This window comes from Ascoidea rubescens (assembly GCF_001661345.1).
Source record: "Ascoidea rubescens DSM 1968 unplaced genomic scaffold ASCRUscaffold_2, whole genome shotgun sequence".
Taxonomy (NCBI): Eukaryota; Fungi; Ascomycota; class Saccharomycetes; order Ascoideales; family Ascoideaceae; genus Ascoidea; species Ascoidea rubescens.
Window position 1 is genome coordinate 683,536 of NW_017962914.1, and position 11,712 is coordinate 695,247.

The 11,712-nt window shown below is 35.4% G+C and overlaps 7 protein-coding genes across 7 annotated transcripts; 2 read left to right on the forward strand and 5 right to left on the reverse strand.

Annotated features, from left to right (window-relative positions):
• Positions 1 to 252: 252 nt before the first annotated feature.
• On the reverse strand, positions 253 to 1,200 carry ECM14 (putative metallocarboxypeptidase; the record flags this gene model as incomplete). Its single annotated transcript, XM_020189537.1, has 1 exon — positions 253 to 1,200. A coding segment is annotated over one exon (948 nt), but the record flags the coding sequence as incomplete, so codon positions are not given.
• Positions 1,201 to 2,176: 976 nt separating this feature from the next.
• Positions 2,177 to 3,690, reverse strand: AAR2 (U5 snRNP complex subunit AAR2). Its single transcript, XM_020188937.1, has one exon. It carries the CDS (start codon positions 3,537 to 3,539, stop codon positions 2,262 to 2,264), a length of 1,278 nt encoding a protein of 425 aa, XP_020049212.1. The 5' UTR covers positions 3,540 to 3,690; the 3' UTR covers positions 2,177 to 2,261.
• Positions 3,691 to 3,842: 152 nt separating this feature from the next.
• ASCRUDRAFT_68705 (aldehyde dehydrogenase) lies at positions 3,843 to 5,360 on the reverse strand (the record flags this gene model as incomplete). Its single annotated transcript, XM_020191562.1, has 1 exon — positions 3,843 to 5,360. One exon carries the CDS (start codon positions 5,358 to 5,360, stop codon positions 3,843 to 3,845), a length of 1,518 nt encoding a protein of 505 aa, XP_020049213.1.
• Positions 5,361 to 5,993: 633 nt separating this feature from the next.
• On the reverse strand, positions 5,994 to 7,553 carry ASCRUDRAFT_74360 (FAD/NAD(P)-binding domain-containing protein). Its single transcript, XM_020192655.1, has one exon. The coding sequence runs from the start codon at positions 7,457 to 7,459 to the stop codon at positions 6,038 to 6,040; it is 1,422 nt and encodes a 473-aa protein (XP_020049214.1). The 5' UTR covers positions 7,460 to 7,553; the 3' UTR covers positions 5,994 to 6,037.
• Positions 7,554 to 8,672: 1,119 nt separating this feature from the next.
• On the reverse strand, positions 8,673 to 9,020 carry SOM1 (Som1p; the record flags this gene model as incomplete). The annotated part of the gene is made up of 1 exon (XM_020191354.1): positions 8,673 to 9,020. The coding sequence occupies one exon, from the start codon at positions 9,018 to 9,020 to the stop codon at positions 8,673 to 8,675; it is 348 nt and encodes a 115-aa protein (XP_020049215.1).
• A 341-nt stretch (positions 9,021 to 9,361) lies between these two features.
• On the forward strand, positions 9,362 to 10,879 carry ASCRUDRAFT_31452 (aldehyde dehydrogenase; the record flags this gene model as incomplete). The annotated part of the gene is made up of 1 exon (XM_020190273.1): positions 9,362 to 10,879. The coding sequence occupies one exon, from the start codon at positions 9,362 to 9,364 to the stop codon at positions 10,877 to 10,879; it is 1,518 nt and encodes a 505-aa protein (XP_020049216.1).
• Positions 10,880 to 11,079: 200 nt separating this feature from the next.
• TAF9 (chromatin modification protein) lies at positions 11,080 to 11,708 on the forward strand. Its single transcript, XM_020192656.1, has one exon. It carries the CDS (start codon positions 11,087 to 11,089, stop codon positions 11,639 to 11,641), a length of 555 nt encoding a protein of 184 aa, XP_020049217.1. The 5' UTR covers positions 11,080 to 11,086; the 3' UTR covers positions 11,642 to 11,708.
• The last annotated feature ends 4 nt before the right edge of the window (positions 11,709 to 11,712 follow it).

Sequence of the window (11,712 nt, forward strand, 5' to 3'; positions counted from 1 at the left end):
AAAATAAAATAAAATAAAATAAAATAAAATAAAATAAAATAAAATAAAATAAAATAAAATAAAATAAAATAAAATAAAATAAAATAAAATAAAATAAAGTAAAGTAAAATAAAATAATCAAAAATCAAAATCAAAAATTGAAAATCAAACGATAAATAACAAACCATTAAAACCAAATTGTTTTTTACTTTAAGAATATTTAATAAATAATTTTCAAATTCCAGTAATTGATTAATCAATAACTCTCATTTTCTCTGGATTTAAAATAAAATCCGAGAAATATTTAACAGAGCGAAATATTTCTTGACCAACAGGAATAATGAATTTTGAAGGAAGCAAAAACCCATGAGAACCTGAATCTCTCAATTTTATTTGAAAAGCCCAATAAGCCCTTTTATTGTACATATAATCCAAAGAGCTTCCACTACCTAATCCAGGCATTAAATTACTGTTTCTATCTTTACAGGCAGGGAAAACACCATAATGTTTACCAGTTTTACCTCTTATAGCCTTTGCTAGACCATAACCTAATTCAATTAAATTTTCTTCATCATCTGGCATTTCCTTGCAAGAAAAGGCATATGGATATAAGATTTCTTGGGCATAAGAATGTAAATCAATATAACCATGAATATTGAAATGAGATTTGGTATAGTTGAGGTAATCGTTATATTGTTCAGCTTCAATTGCTTCAAATGGATCATCACCAGCATAATCTTCGTCGCAGGGATAATCGTTGTCGGAGGTTTGAGTCCAATGATAATCAAAAGAATGATCAATATCAATTCCAAAACATCTTGGAAGAAAAGTTTCCTGTCTATTTTTTCTCCATAATCTTTCAGTTGTCCAAGAGTATTCATAACCATCTGGATTCATTACAGGGATAATTAAGAAATTTAATTTATTTAAATATTCCGATACTTTTTTACTTTCACCATACCTGGATACTAACTCAGTCATTACATAAAGAGCAGTTGTAGTCGAGATCCATTCTCTCGCATGAATCCCACCAGTTACAATGATAGTTTTATTCTTAGGATTTTGGTTTGTATAATGAGAAGCACTGATATAGTAGGCTTTGATATCTCTCCCTTCATAGGATTGACCAACCCATTCTTGAGATATCAAGTGAGGATATTCTTCAGAGAGAATATCCAACCAATCATAAATTGAGCTTAAGGGATGATATTGACTTAAGAAAGAATAAGAGGAGTTTTTAACTGAAAGAGCGCTTAAGTTTTCTCTTAATGGGATTTTTGAATAAACCGATTTAGTCAAGAAATTTTTGTCATTCTTGTTGTTAAATGTTTTCTCTTGTTCGATTATATAGTTTTCATGAAAGTCTTTAGGATAGGTTTCAAAAATTGTTTGAGGTAAATCGTGGATAATGATTTTATATTTGATTTTGGGAAGAATGTAAACGTTTTTATTATAATTGCTGTTATAATTGCTAACAATTGATTTGATCAAAGAAATGAAGTTATTTAATTTTGATGACGATAAACAAATATCGACGAATTTTTTGTTATTTTCCCAAACATTAAAATTGAGCAATTTTGAATTTTTGATGATTAATTGTCTTAGGATATCGGTGCTCAAATCGTAGTTTAATATTTTGTTATTATCGTAGCTATATTTATTGGACTGGTGATATGCCGAATAATCGTTAGATAAATCAAATCTTATCACAATCTTGCCTTGATATTGGGACAAATCGATAGGCCACTCATTTGGGGATATGTTCGAATAATGAGCAAAATCGGGGTCTTTTTGTTGAGAAGCAGGAGAAGAAAGAGAAATCAAGACAGTATTTTTTGTGTTGTAGATATTGAAAAGCTTTGCAAATGGCTTCAATAAGTTGGAGACTGGGTCCAAATGGTTGTCGATTTCAGCATTATCAGCAGTGGTGATACCAACCTTTGCAGCCAGTGGGTCTCCTGGAGCATGGCTGCTTCCGATGTTGCTGATGGAGATGAGTGAATCAACATAGCTGCTGAAGGAAAAGGCGAGTGAGAGATGCAGCAAAAGGGAGCAGAGCAAGAAGAGCAGGACGAGGAACTGCAAATTGAACTGTGTCAAGAGTAGCTTCATTTTGGTGAGTATATTCTAGAGAAACATCGACCTGTTGTAAAAGTGATAGCGAGTCTTTATAACTCTTGCTGAGGGCCTTTTTGGTTTTCTCAGGCTGGGCAGGTCTTTGTTAGACCGGACGGACAAGCACGGGAGCAATTACGGGGTGCGGCGGGTATTCCACGAGAAAGTCACGTCTCGTAAACCACCGTCGGTGAATACTCGTCCGTATACGTCTCCTCTTCGTGTCCGTACGCAGCAGAAGCAGCAGAAGCAGCAGAAACAGCTAGAATATCGATCGAGAACTTGGTTGAGAGAAGGTTGAGGACTCTGTCAACAGCCACTCTGAGCGTGCTTCTTAAGGGCACAATCTCGTCCAAGTTCTCAAACGACTCGACCACAATCTCTGTTTGAAGCAACTCGCCCATGTACTCCTCAGGAAGTTTGTCGAGCTGATGGTAAACGATATCCAAGTATTCTGCAAATGCTCCTTCATTGTGGGACTGATTGGTCTTGTTTGCACTGATATTCATTATCAGCTCGTTGCAGTTACTCAATATTCGAACAAATTTATTGTATTGCACAGACGCAGCATAGTTGCCGAATAATACCATCAACAAATACGACAACTGCAATTCTCCTATCAATCCTGTTAAATCAGAATTGTACTTTTCTTTGAGCAAAACATTCTCAAAATACCACGACTTATCTAGTGAGTCCTTTGTTATCTCCTGTGGTGTAGCATTGGGCCTGACTGTTTTTTTGATATCAAACTCTGTGAATTTGTACCCTGAGTTATAAGTATCAAATAGCTTATTGATTTGGTTTTGGGAATCTTTTGATGCTTTGTTTAGTGAATTTATTAATTTTTTGTTTTCTTCATTAGAAGAAACAATTGATGAAACTTGTTTGTTTGGAGGTAAGATTTTATCTAGTATATATTCTCGATTAATATAATTTGTTAAATGATTTTTCCAATTTTCTAGATTTTCATCTTTGGGATACACAATCATAAATTTATATAGATCTCCAAGTTGATTATTTATTTCTTTAAATTTTGTTTTCAATTTATCATTATCATTATCATTATCATTACCATTATCATTATCATTATCATTATTATTATTATTATTATTATTATTATTATTATTATTATTATTATTATTATTATTATTATTATTATTATTATTATTTGAAAAATAATTTGGAATATTGTTTTTGAAAACCATCACTTCTTCATCATCGGAATTATATATCAAATAAATCACATCTTGCTCGTTTCCAATAAAACAGTATCCATTTCTCAATCCTTCGTTATCAATTCCATAATGTAATATATGAAATCCAGATGGAATTAATTTAATGCCTTTAAATTTATCATTCGATTTAAAAAAAACAAAATCAATTCCAATCAACCAATCTTTGGGAAAGTCAATGAAAACTGCTGTAATTTCTGGAGGTTTACTCATTGACTATCTAACTTCCTGCTGATCTAGAAAAAACAGAAAAAACAAAACCAATAGAAACAAAACCCCAAATTAAAACTAAAACTAATAAAAAGCTTTTCTCATTTGCAGTTCTTATTTTTTATTTTGATATCAAAGAGTTACCCACACTGCTTTGAGCTGAAAAAAATGAAAAGTCGTTTCTTTAGATAGGCAAACCAAAAAAAAATAACCATAAAATATAATCGTATTTATATTATTAAAAGCTATTTAATCACTTATAAGTACATATTCATTTACTTATCTATTTAATTCAAAACAAGAAGTTTATAAATCCCACCCCAAGTTAACATGATAGGCCTTGGTCTGTGTGTAGTTGGTCAATCCATACTCCCCAAGTTCTCTACCAATACCACTCATCTTCACACCTCCAAATGGAACTCTGAAGTCGCTATCATTACTTGAATTGATCCACACCATGCCAGCTTCTAACTCCCTAGCAACTTTGTGTGCCCTGGTGATATCCTTCGAGAACAATGCTGCTGCTAGCCCATACAGAGTGTCGTTGGCCAATTCGATGGCTTCTTCCTCAGTCTTGAATGGAATACACGACACAACTGGCCCAAATATTTCTTCTTTGAAGATGGTCATCTCAGGTGTAACGTCATAGAATATAGTTGGCTTCACAAAGTATCCCTTGGCCAACACTTCATCGTCAGTCACTTTGTAGCCACCAGTAAACACTTTGGCTCCTTCTTTCTTGCCGATCTCAATGTACTTCAAAATTCTGTCTTGTTGTTGTTTGGACACTTGAGGACCAACCATAACTGTGTCATCGCCGAATGGCAAGCCTTGTTTATAATCAGAATCAATGCATTCCTTTAGTTTTTCAATAAACTTCATATAAATTGGTTCTTGAATCAAGACCCTTGAGTTTGAAGTACAAACTTGCCCCGAATTAAAGAAAATACCAAAAGCAGCCCATTTGACTGCTTGTTCAAGATTAGCATCCTCAAAGATCACTAATGGCGATTTACCACCAGTTTCTAGTGTGACAGCCTTCATATTAGACGATGCAGCCTTTTGGATGATTTGACCAACAGCAGTTGATCCAGTGAATGCAATCTTTGACACCAATGGATGTGTCGACAAGGCAGAACCAGCAACTGGTCCAAGCCCAGAGATGATGTTCACGACTCCTGCTGGAAATCCGGCTTCCACAACCAAATTGCATAGATACAACGCTGATAATGGAGTTTGTTCAGCCGATTTCAATACAATTGTGTTACCAGCAGCAAGAGCTGGCCCGATTTTCCAACTGAGCATACACAATGGATAGTTCCATGGGATAATCTGTCCACACACTCCATATGGTTCGTGCACAGTGTATGCCAATTTGTTATCATCAACTGGAATTGTCTGGCCATGCACTTTATCGGCCCAACCGCCGTAGTATCTTAAAACGTTGTAAAGTTCACCAATGTCACCCTTTGCATTTTGCTCAAAGGGTTTACCAGAATCAATTGCTTCAATGGCAGCTAGTTTATCGGTGTCTCTTTCACACAACTCAGATAACTTGACTAACAATCTGCCTCTATCGCTGCCTGAGGTGTGTCTCCAGGTAGTTTTGAATGCGTCTTTAGCAGCTTTGACAGCCACATCGACATCTTCTTCAGATGCAGCATAGACTGAGCATATCTTTTCACCATTGGACGGATCTATGGTGTCAATTGTCTCTTTTTTGATTGATGGAACAAATTTGTTGTTTATGAATAACCCAGTTGGTTGTTTGTAGCTAAAGCCATTGGGCAAGGTTAATTCGTGAAATTCTGGTAGTTCAGTCATGTTAAAAGAAATCTCTGATGATAAATAACCAATATGATAGTGCTAGAGTAGAACTGTTGGTTTAGATTGCTGGGGGATAGAGAAGGTGGTGTACTTTAGGGGGTGGTAGGTCTTTAAATACTCAGTCTGAGATAATTCTAAAGTTTATTGAAACCCTTTTGGGCAATTTTATTGAAGATGTTTTGCAATTTCTTATCAAATCAGCTTTGTTGCTCCAATAAAGTCTCAACCTCCAAAGTTCAGGAAGCTAAAAGGACTTATCTAGCGAAGGCTCCCATTGGCCAATGGCTGCTGGAAGCTGGGGAAAACGCGATAACCATCCATTTCCCTAGCTCGATGCAGATTGCTCAATCGAACTGATCTACTGGCTGGTGTTTCGTTGTTCTATTGTTTGGCTTCTCTTCTCTTGTGTTGCTCTCACTCTGCTCTCATTCTGCTCTCGTTCTGTTGTTTTGTTGCAACGCTTTTACTTTGATAGGAAGCAAAACGCAGCCGAACCTCTGTAGAAATTGCCGCTTTGGTGATTATCCGCCTACATGCAGAAACCCGCAGAGGGGTGCATGCTTCGAGAGACTGCGATAGCTGCTGAGTATCTTGAATATGTTGAATATTTGTTGATTAGCTGTGGAGTATCTGTTGGTTGTTAGATAACTGCTGAACTATAGACTACAAAGTAACTACAATTTGGAGGCCCTGCAGTTGGGATAGTAGTATCTTGTTTCCTTTCGCATCAATTTGAAAGGTTGGTTGTTCTCCCGCAACTTTCCCACATATTCGATAAGCTCCCCAAATCTCTTCTTCTTGATCTTACTCGAATGCAATCTCAATTTGTATCTTTGGTCATCCCAACGCTCTGCTTGAAACCCACTGTTGAGCCCCTGCTCATCTATGATCCTTTGCAAGGCCTTGCAATAGTTCAAATCCAGGGGGAACTTCAAATCATGGTAGAGTTTTCCAACTCCCTTCTGCTGGATTAACTGGTTATCTTCTTGTATCATTTGAGATTCAGTTGGCAATTTTAATCTCCCTGATAAAACCCTTGAGATGATCGCAGCTTGAGACTCTGAGAACGACATTGGTATAATGTTTTTGGGTAATGCAACAAAAGAAAGTGTGGGATCATAGATATAAAACATATGTTTGTAAAGTCTATGCACCATTTTTCCATCTGTAATCAATGGTTCCAGATATTTTAGACCATCGTTGGATACTTTATCAACATAACTCTTCAAAAATGGGAAATCATACAAGTAGCCAGTGCAAAATATTATTGTATCAATGCTCTCCACTTTTTTGTTATCAATAGTGATAACTGATCTATTATTTAAATAATCGTATTTTTTCACTTGAGAAATACACTTGATGAACTTATTTTGGTTAATGATATCATTTTCTGCGTTTTTCTTAACCGAAAGATATATGCTTTTAGCTGTTGTAGATAATTGCGTTGAAATATCAATTCCTGATGCTGAATTTCCAATGATTAGAACTTTTTTATCCTTAAAATCAATTGAATCATTAAACCCTTTCGAATGGATAACCGACTTAGGATCATAGAATTTCCAATCTTCCAATCCTAACACTCTGGGTATAAATGGCTTATTATAGTGTCCATTGGCTATTACTATCGCGTCGTAATTCTTGATCGCAACTTGATTATTCTTGAGATTTTGATACTTGACAAACCATTTATTTAATCTTCTGTCTTTAATTATTGAAATAACATTGGAGTTTAAATGGAACTGTAATTGATTGTTTCTCTTGTTTATTGAATTTGAATAGTTTTGAATATACTTTAATATCTCTTGTCTTTTAGGAAACATATCACAAGAGTTTGGTAACGGAAAATTATTATATGCCATCATATACTTGGTTATATTAGTCTCCAAATGATTATACATTGGTGAAAAGAAATTTTTCTCATTATCAACTTTATTTTTATTGTAATTCCATAATCCCCCAAATGATCCAGATCTTTCAAATAAATCTACATTATCAAATGGCAGATTTGGTTCTTGAGATAATGCATTAGCTACTGCTAATCCAGCTGGCCCTCCACCAATTACAGCAACCGATTTAATCTTCAATTCTTTTGTCATTTCAACCAATATATATAATATATGATATAAATAACCTGGAGTATGTAACTTAGAGTGTATTAGTTATAATTTTCTATTCCTATATACAAATAATACTTAATAATTACTAATCCAATAAGCTGAATCAAAAAAAACAAAAAACTGTGTAGATATTGTGGAAAAAAAAATGTGTGAAAAGTGTATTATTGTACCTATATATTTGAAAAACCGTTATGATTTATGAACCAAGCTATAGGGACATTCATAAAGTTACTATTACTACTACAAAGAAATGGCTGTTCATAATTAATAAGTAAACACAGGCTTATAATCGCATGAAATTTGTTGATTCCACAGTATTTTGTTGTTTTGCCCACCAATAAAACTGTTCAATTTGGCTATGAACAATATAAGGTACTGACTTGCAAACGAATATAATGATATACTTGAACTGATTCCAGCAAATGTACAATTCAATAATTATAATCCAACCACTGATCACTGATGTTGGAAATTTTAGAAACTCACTCGCTAAATTTGCAATATATATCGCCATCGAGATTCAGAAGTTCTAACAACCCAATCTCCCTTAACAAAAAGAGAATTACAACTAAAATTTGAAATCAAATATAGTAATACAATTCACTATCTCTGAAAACCAAATGAAAAATTATAAGAGCCCAATAAACTAAATGTGACCATAAAAAACATTTCAGCAAAATATTCAAACTAAACTAAACTAAACTAAAAAATCAAAAAATCAAAAAAATGTATTTGGAATAGACCAATCGAAGTATTTATTCGAACAACTCAACGATAATATTAGCCAACAAAAAAACAAGCTTTTACCTAAAAGAAAACAAAATTGATCTTGAAAATCAACTCCATACTCATCATCCCCAACAATCGTATTTTGTTTTTTGGTGTTCTTTTTGACCAGCTTCTTGACACTTTTAGTCAGATAAGGTTTCGATGTAACTAATATCACTAAAACTTTATATCAAAATATATTGGAGTATTGAAAAAAACACTTCCAACATGAATTTGAACGCATGTTTAAGATCAAGATCGAGATCGAGATTGAAAATTTCTTCAATTTTTTCTGGCTAAAAACTACATTTCTTTAATGGAAATAAGATCTATTGCTACTTATCCTTAACTATCATTGGTTATTTGAAATTAACATATCTATAAAATTTATGAGTTTTTCTAGAATCTGGAGAAAAAACAAGCATCATAAATTCACCAATGCCTCCTTCAAGTCCTTTTCTGCTTTAAGATATCTGATAGCATCTTTTTTCTGATTCTTGAAACGATGATTAGTGCTATTGTTTGTAACTTCAACAAGTTGGTGAAAATTATCCAAACTCTGGCATGTTTTAAATAGCCTTTTAAACGGTAGACAGATTATATTGTCGTTTTTGTAATCATAGGAACACTCATACTGAGTTAGTGACTTCAATTTGCAATTTTCTTTCTTCAAGGTCTCTGGCGAGATGTCAGTTAGCGATATGTGTTTCTTTTTAATGAGAAACTGAGCATTATCTCTTGATAGAACAGGAGTAGGAGGCGCCATGATCATGTTGAGCAAATCTTCTTTGGTCTCTTTGAGAGGAGCTCTTCTTTGCAGGCTCTGGCCAATCAAAACAAGCAACGCCACTTCAGTGGGTCTTCTATTTCTGGCTAAATTAGGAAACAGGCGCTGTCTCTTTTGGGAAAAGTCTGGAGCTGAATGAATTGATTCAATGAGGAAGGAAGGTAAATTGGTAATGGTGAAGTGGTGGGCTTCAATAGTGGACATGCTGGAGATCTTAAAGGATAAAATGCCCACTAGCTTTACAAATTAGTGGAAACTTGATCAGTTTTGCAAAAGACGTCTTTTTTACATTGGGAAACAAACAAAAATTGGCAATACTAGTCAAAATGACTGAACTACCAGAATTTCACGAATTAACCTTGCCCAATGGCTTTAGCTACAAACAACCAACTGGGTTATTCATAAACAACAAATTTGTTCCATCAATCAAAAAAGAGACAATTGACACCATAGATCCGTCCAATGGTGAAAAGATATGCTCAGTCTATGCTGCATCTGAAGAAGATGTCGATGTGGCTGTCAAAGCTGCTAAAGACGCATTCAAAACTACCTGGAGACACACCTCAGGCAGCGATAGAGGCAGATTGTTAGTCAAGTTATCTGAGTTGTGTGAAAGAGACACCGATAAACTAGCTGCCATTGAAGCAATTGATTCTGGTAAACCCTTTGAGCAAAATGCAAAGGGTGACATTGGTGAACTTTACAACGTTTTAAGATACTACGGCGGTTGGGCCGATAAAGTGCATGGCCAGACAATTCCAGTTGATGATAACAAATTGGCATACACTGTGCACGAACCATATGGAGTGTGTGGACAGATTATCCCATGGAACTATCCATTGTGTATGCTCAGTTGGAAAATCGGGCCAGCTCTTGCTGCTGGTAACACAATTGTATTGAAATCGGCTGAACAAACTCCATTATCAGCGTTGTATCTATGCAATTTGGTTGTGGAAGCCGGATTTCCAGCAGGAGTCGTGAACATCATCTCTGGGCTTGGACCAGTTGCTGGTTCTGCCTTGTCGACACATCCATTGGTGTCAAAGATTGCATTCACTGGATCAACTGCTGTTGGTCAAATCATCCAAAAGGCTGCATCGTCTAATATGAAGGCTGTCACACTAGAAACTGGTGGTAAATCGCCATTAGTGATCTTTGAGGATGCTAATCTTGAACAAGCAGTCAAATGGGCTGCTTTTGGTATTTTCTTTAATTCGGGGCAAGTTTGTACTTCAAACTCAAGGGTCTTGATTCAAGAACCAATTTATATGAAGTTTATTGAAAAACTAAAGGAATGCATTGATTCTGATTATAAACAAGGCTTGCCATTCGGCGATGACACAGTTATGGTTGGTCCTCAAGTGTCCAAACAACAACAAGACAGAATTTTGAAGTACATTGAGATCGGCAAGAAAGAAGGAGCCAAAGTGTTTACTGGTGGCTACAAAGTGACTGACGATGAAGTGTTGGCCAAGGGATACTTTGTGAAGCCAACTATATTCTATGACGTTACACCTGAGATGACCATCTTCAAAGAAGAAATATTTGGGCCAGTTGTGTCGTGTATTCCATTCAAGACTGAGGAAGAAGCCATCGAATTGGCCAACGACACTCTGTATGGGCTAGCAGCAGCATTGTTCTCGAAGGATATCACCAGGGCACACAAAGTTGCTAGGGAGTTAGAAGCTGGCATGGTGTGGATCAATTCAAGTAATGATAGCGACTTCAGAGTTCCATTTGGAGGTGTGAAGATGAGTGGTATTGGTAGAGAACTTGGGGAGTATGGATTGACCAACTACACACAGACCAAGGCCTATCATGTTAACTTGGGTCTAAAACTTTGAATGAGAAAGTTTTTATTTTTTTATATACTCTCTTCTTTTAAACATATTTAACAGTTCTAACCGCCGAATTTCCAGTTCTGTAGAGATTATAATAGTAGGGCTCTATGTATCAGGGCTCTATCTCCAGTGATCCCAGGCTCAAAAATATTTGGGTCTTTCAAAACACACATCAAAAGCAAACAGTGTCTATCACTAAATCTATCCAATATGAATAAAAATAGCTCGTCTGGAAATTTGCAAGGCAACAATCTTTCCACTAACCAATCAACACAACAGTCGGAATCAGTGACCCCGAGGGATGTCCGTATCTTGCGTTTAATATTTAACAGTCATGGCATTGAGTCGTATCAAGATCATGTTCCTCTACAATTGATGGATTTTGCTTATCGATATACAACAAGTGTTTTAAAAGATGCTGTAATATTTAATGACCATGCCAACGCCAAATCCTCAAGCATATCTAGTGCTGGAAATTCAGGCTCGGCTCTTAGAAACCTCACAATTGACGATGTTAGATTAAGTATTGCTGCGAGAACAAATTACCAATTCAAACCAAATGCTCCAAAGGAATTACTATTGCAAATTGCAAGCGAGAAAAATAAAAAACCTTTGCCTCCAATAATGCCAACCTGGGGTATAAGATTGCCTCCTGAGAAGTACTGCCTAACTGCCAGAGAATCCGATTTGAATGATGATCTTCTACTCGACAGTGATATGGAGGATGAGGAAATGGAAGACAATCATGGTGATTCTAATCAATGAACATTTGCTTTTTTTTTAATTTAGTTTATACTTATATAGTTGTACTTATATGGAATGGAAATTTACACAAA

Bases quoted from the DNA above. Each gene is read 5' to 3' on its own strand.
- AAR2 (XM_020188937.1), bottom strand. From the start codon at position 3,539: ATGAGTAAACCTCCAGAAATTACAGCAGTTTTCATTGACTTTCCCAAA.
- ASCRUDRAFT_74360 (XM_020192655.1), bottom strand. From the start codon at position 7,459: ATGACAAAAGAATTGAAGATTAAATCGGTTGCTGTAATTGGTGGAGGG.
- TAF9 (XM_020192656.1), top strand. From the start codon at position 11,087: ATGAATAAAAATAGCTCGTCTGGAAATTTGCAAGGCAACAATCTTTCC.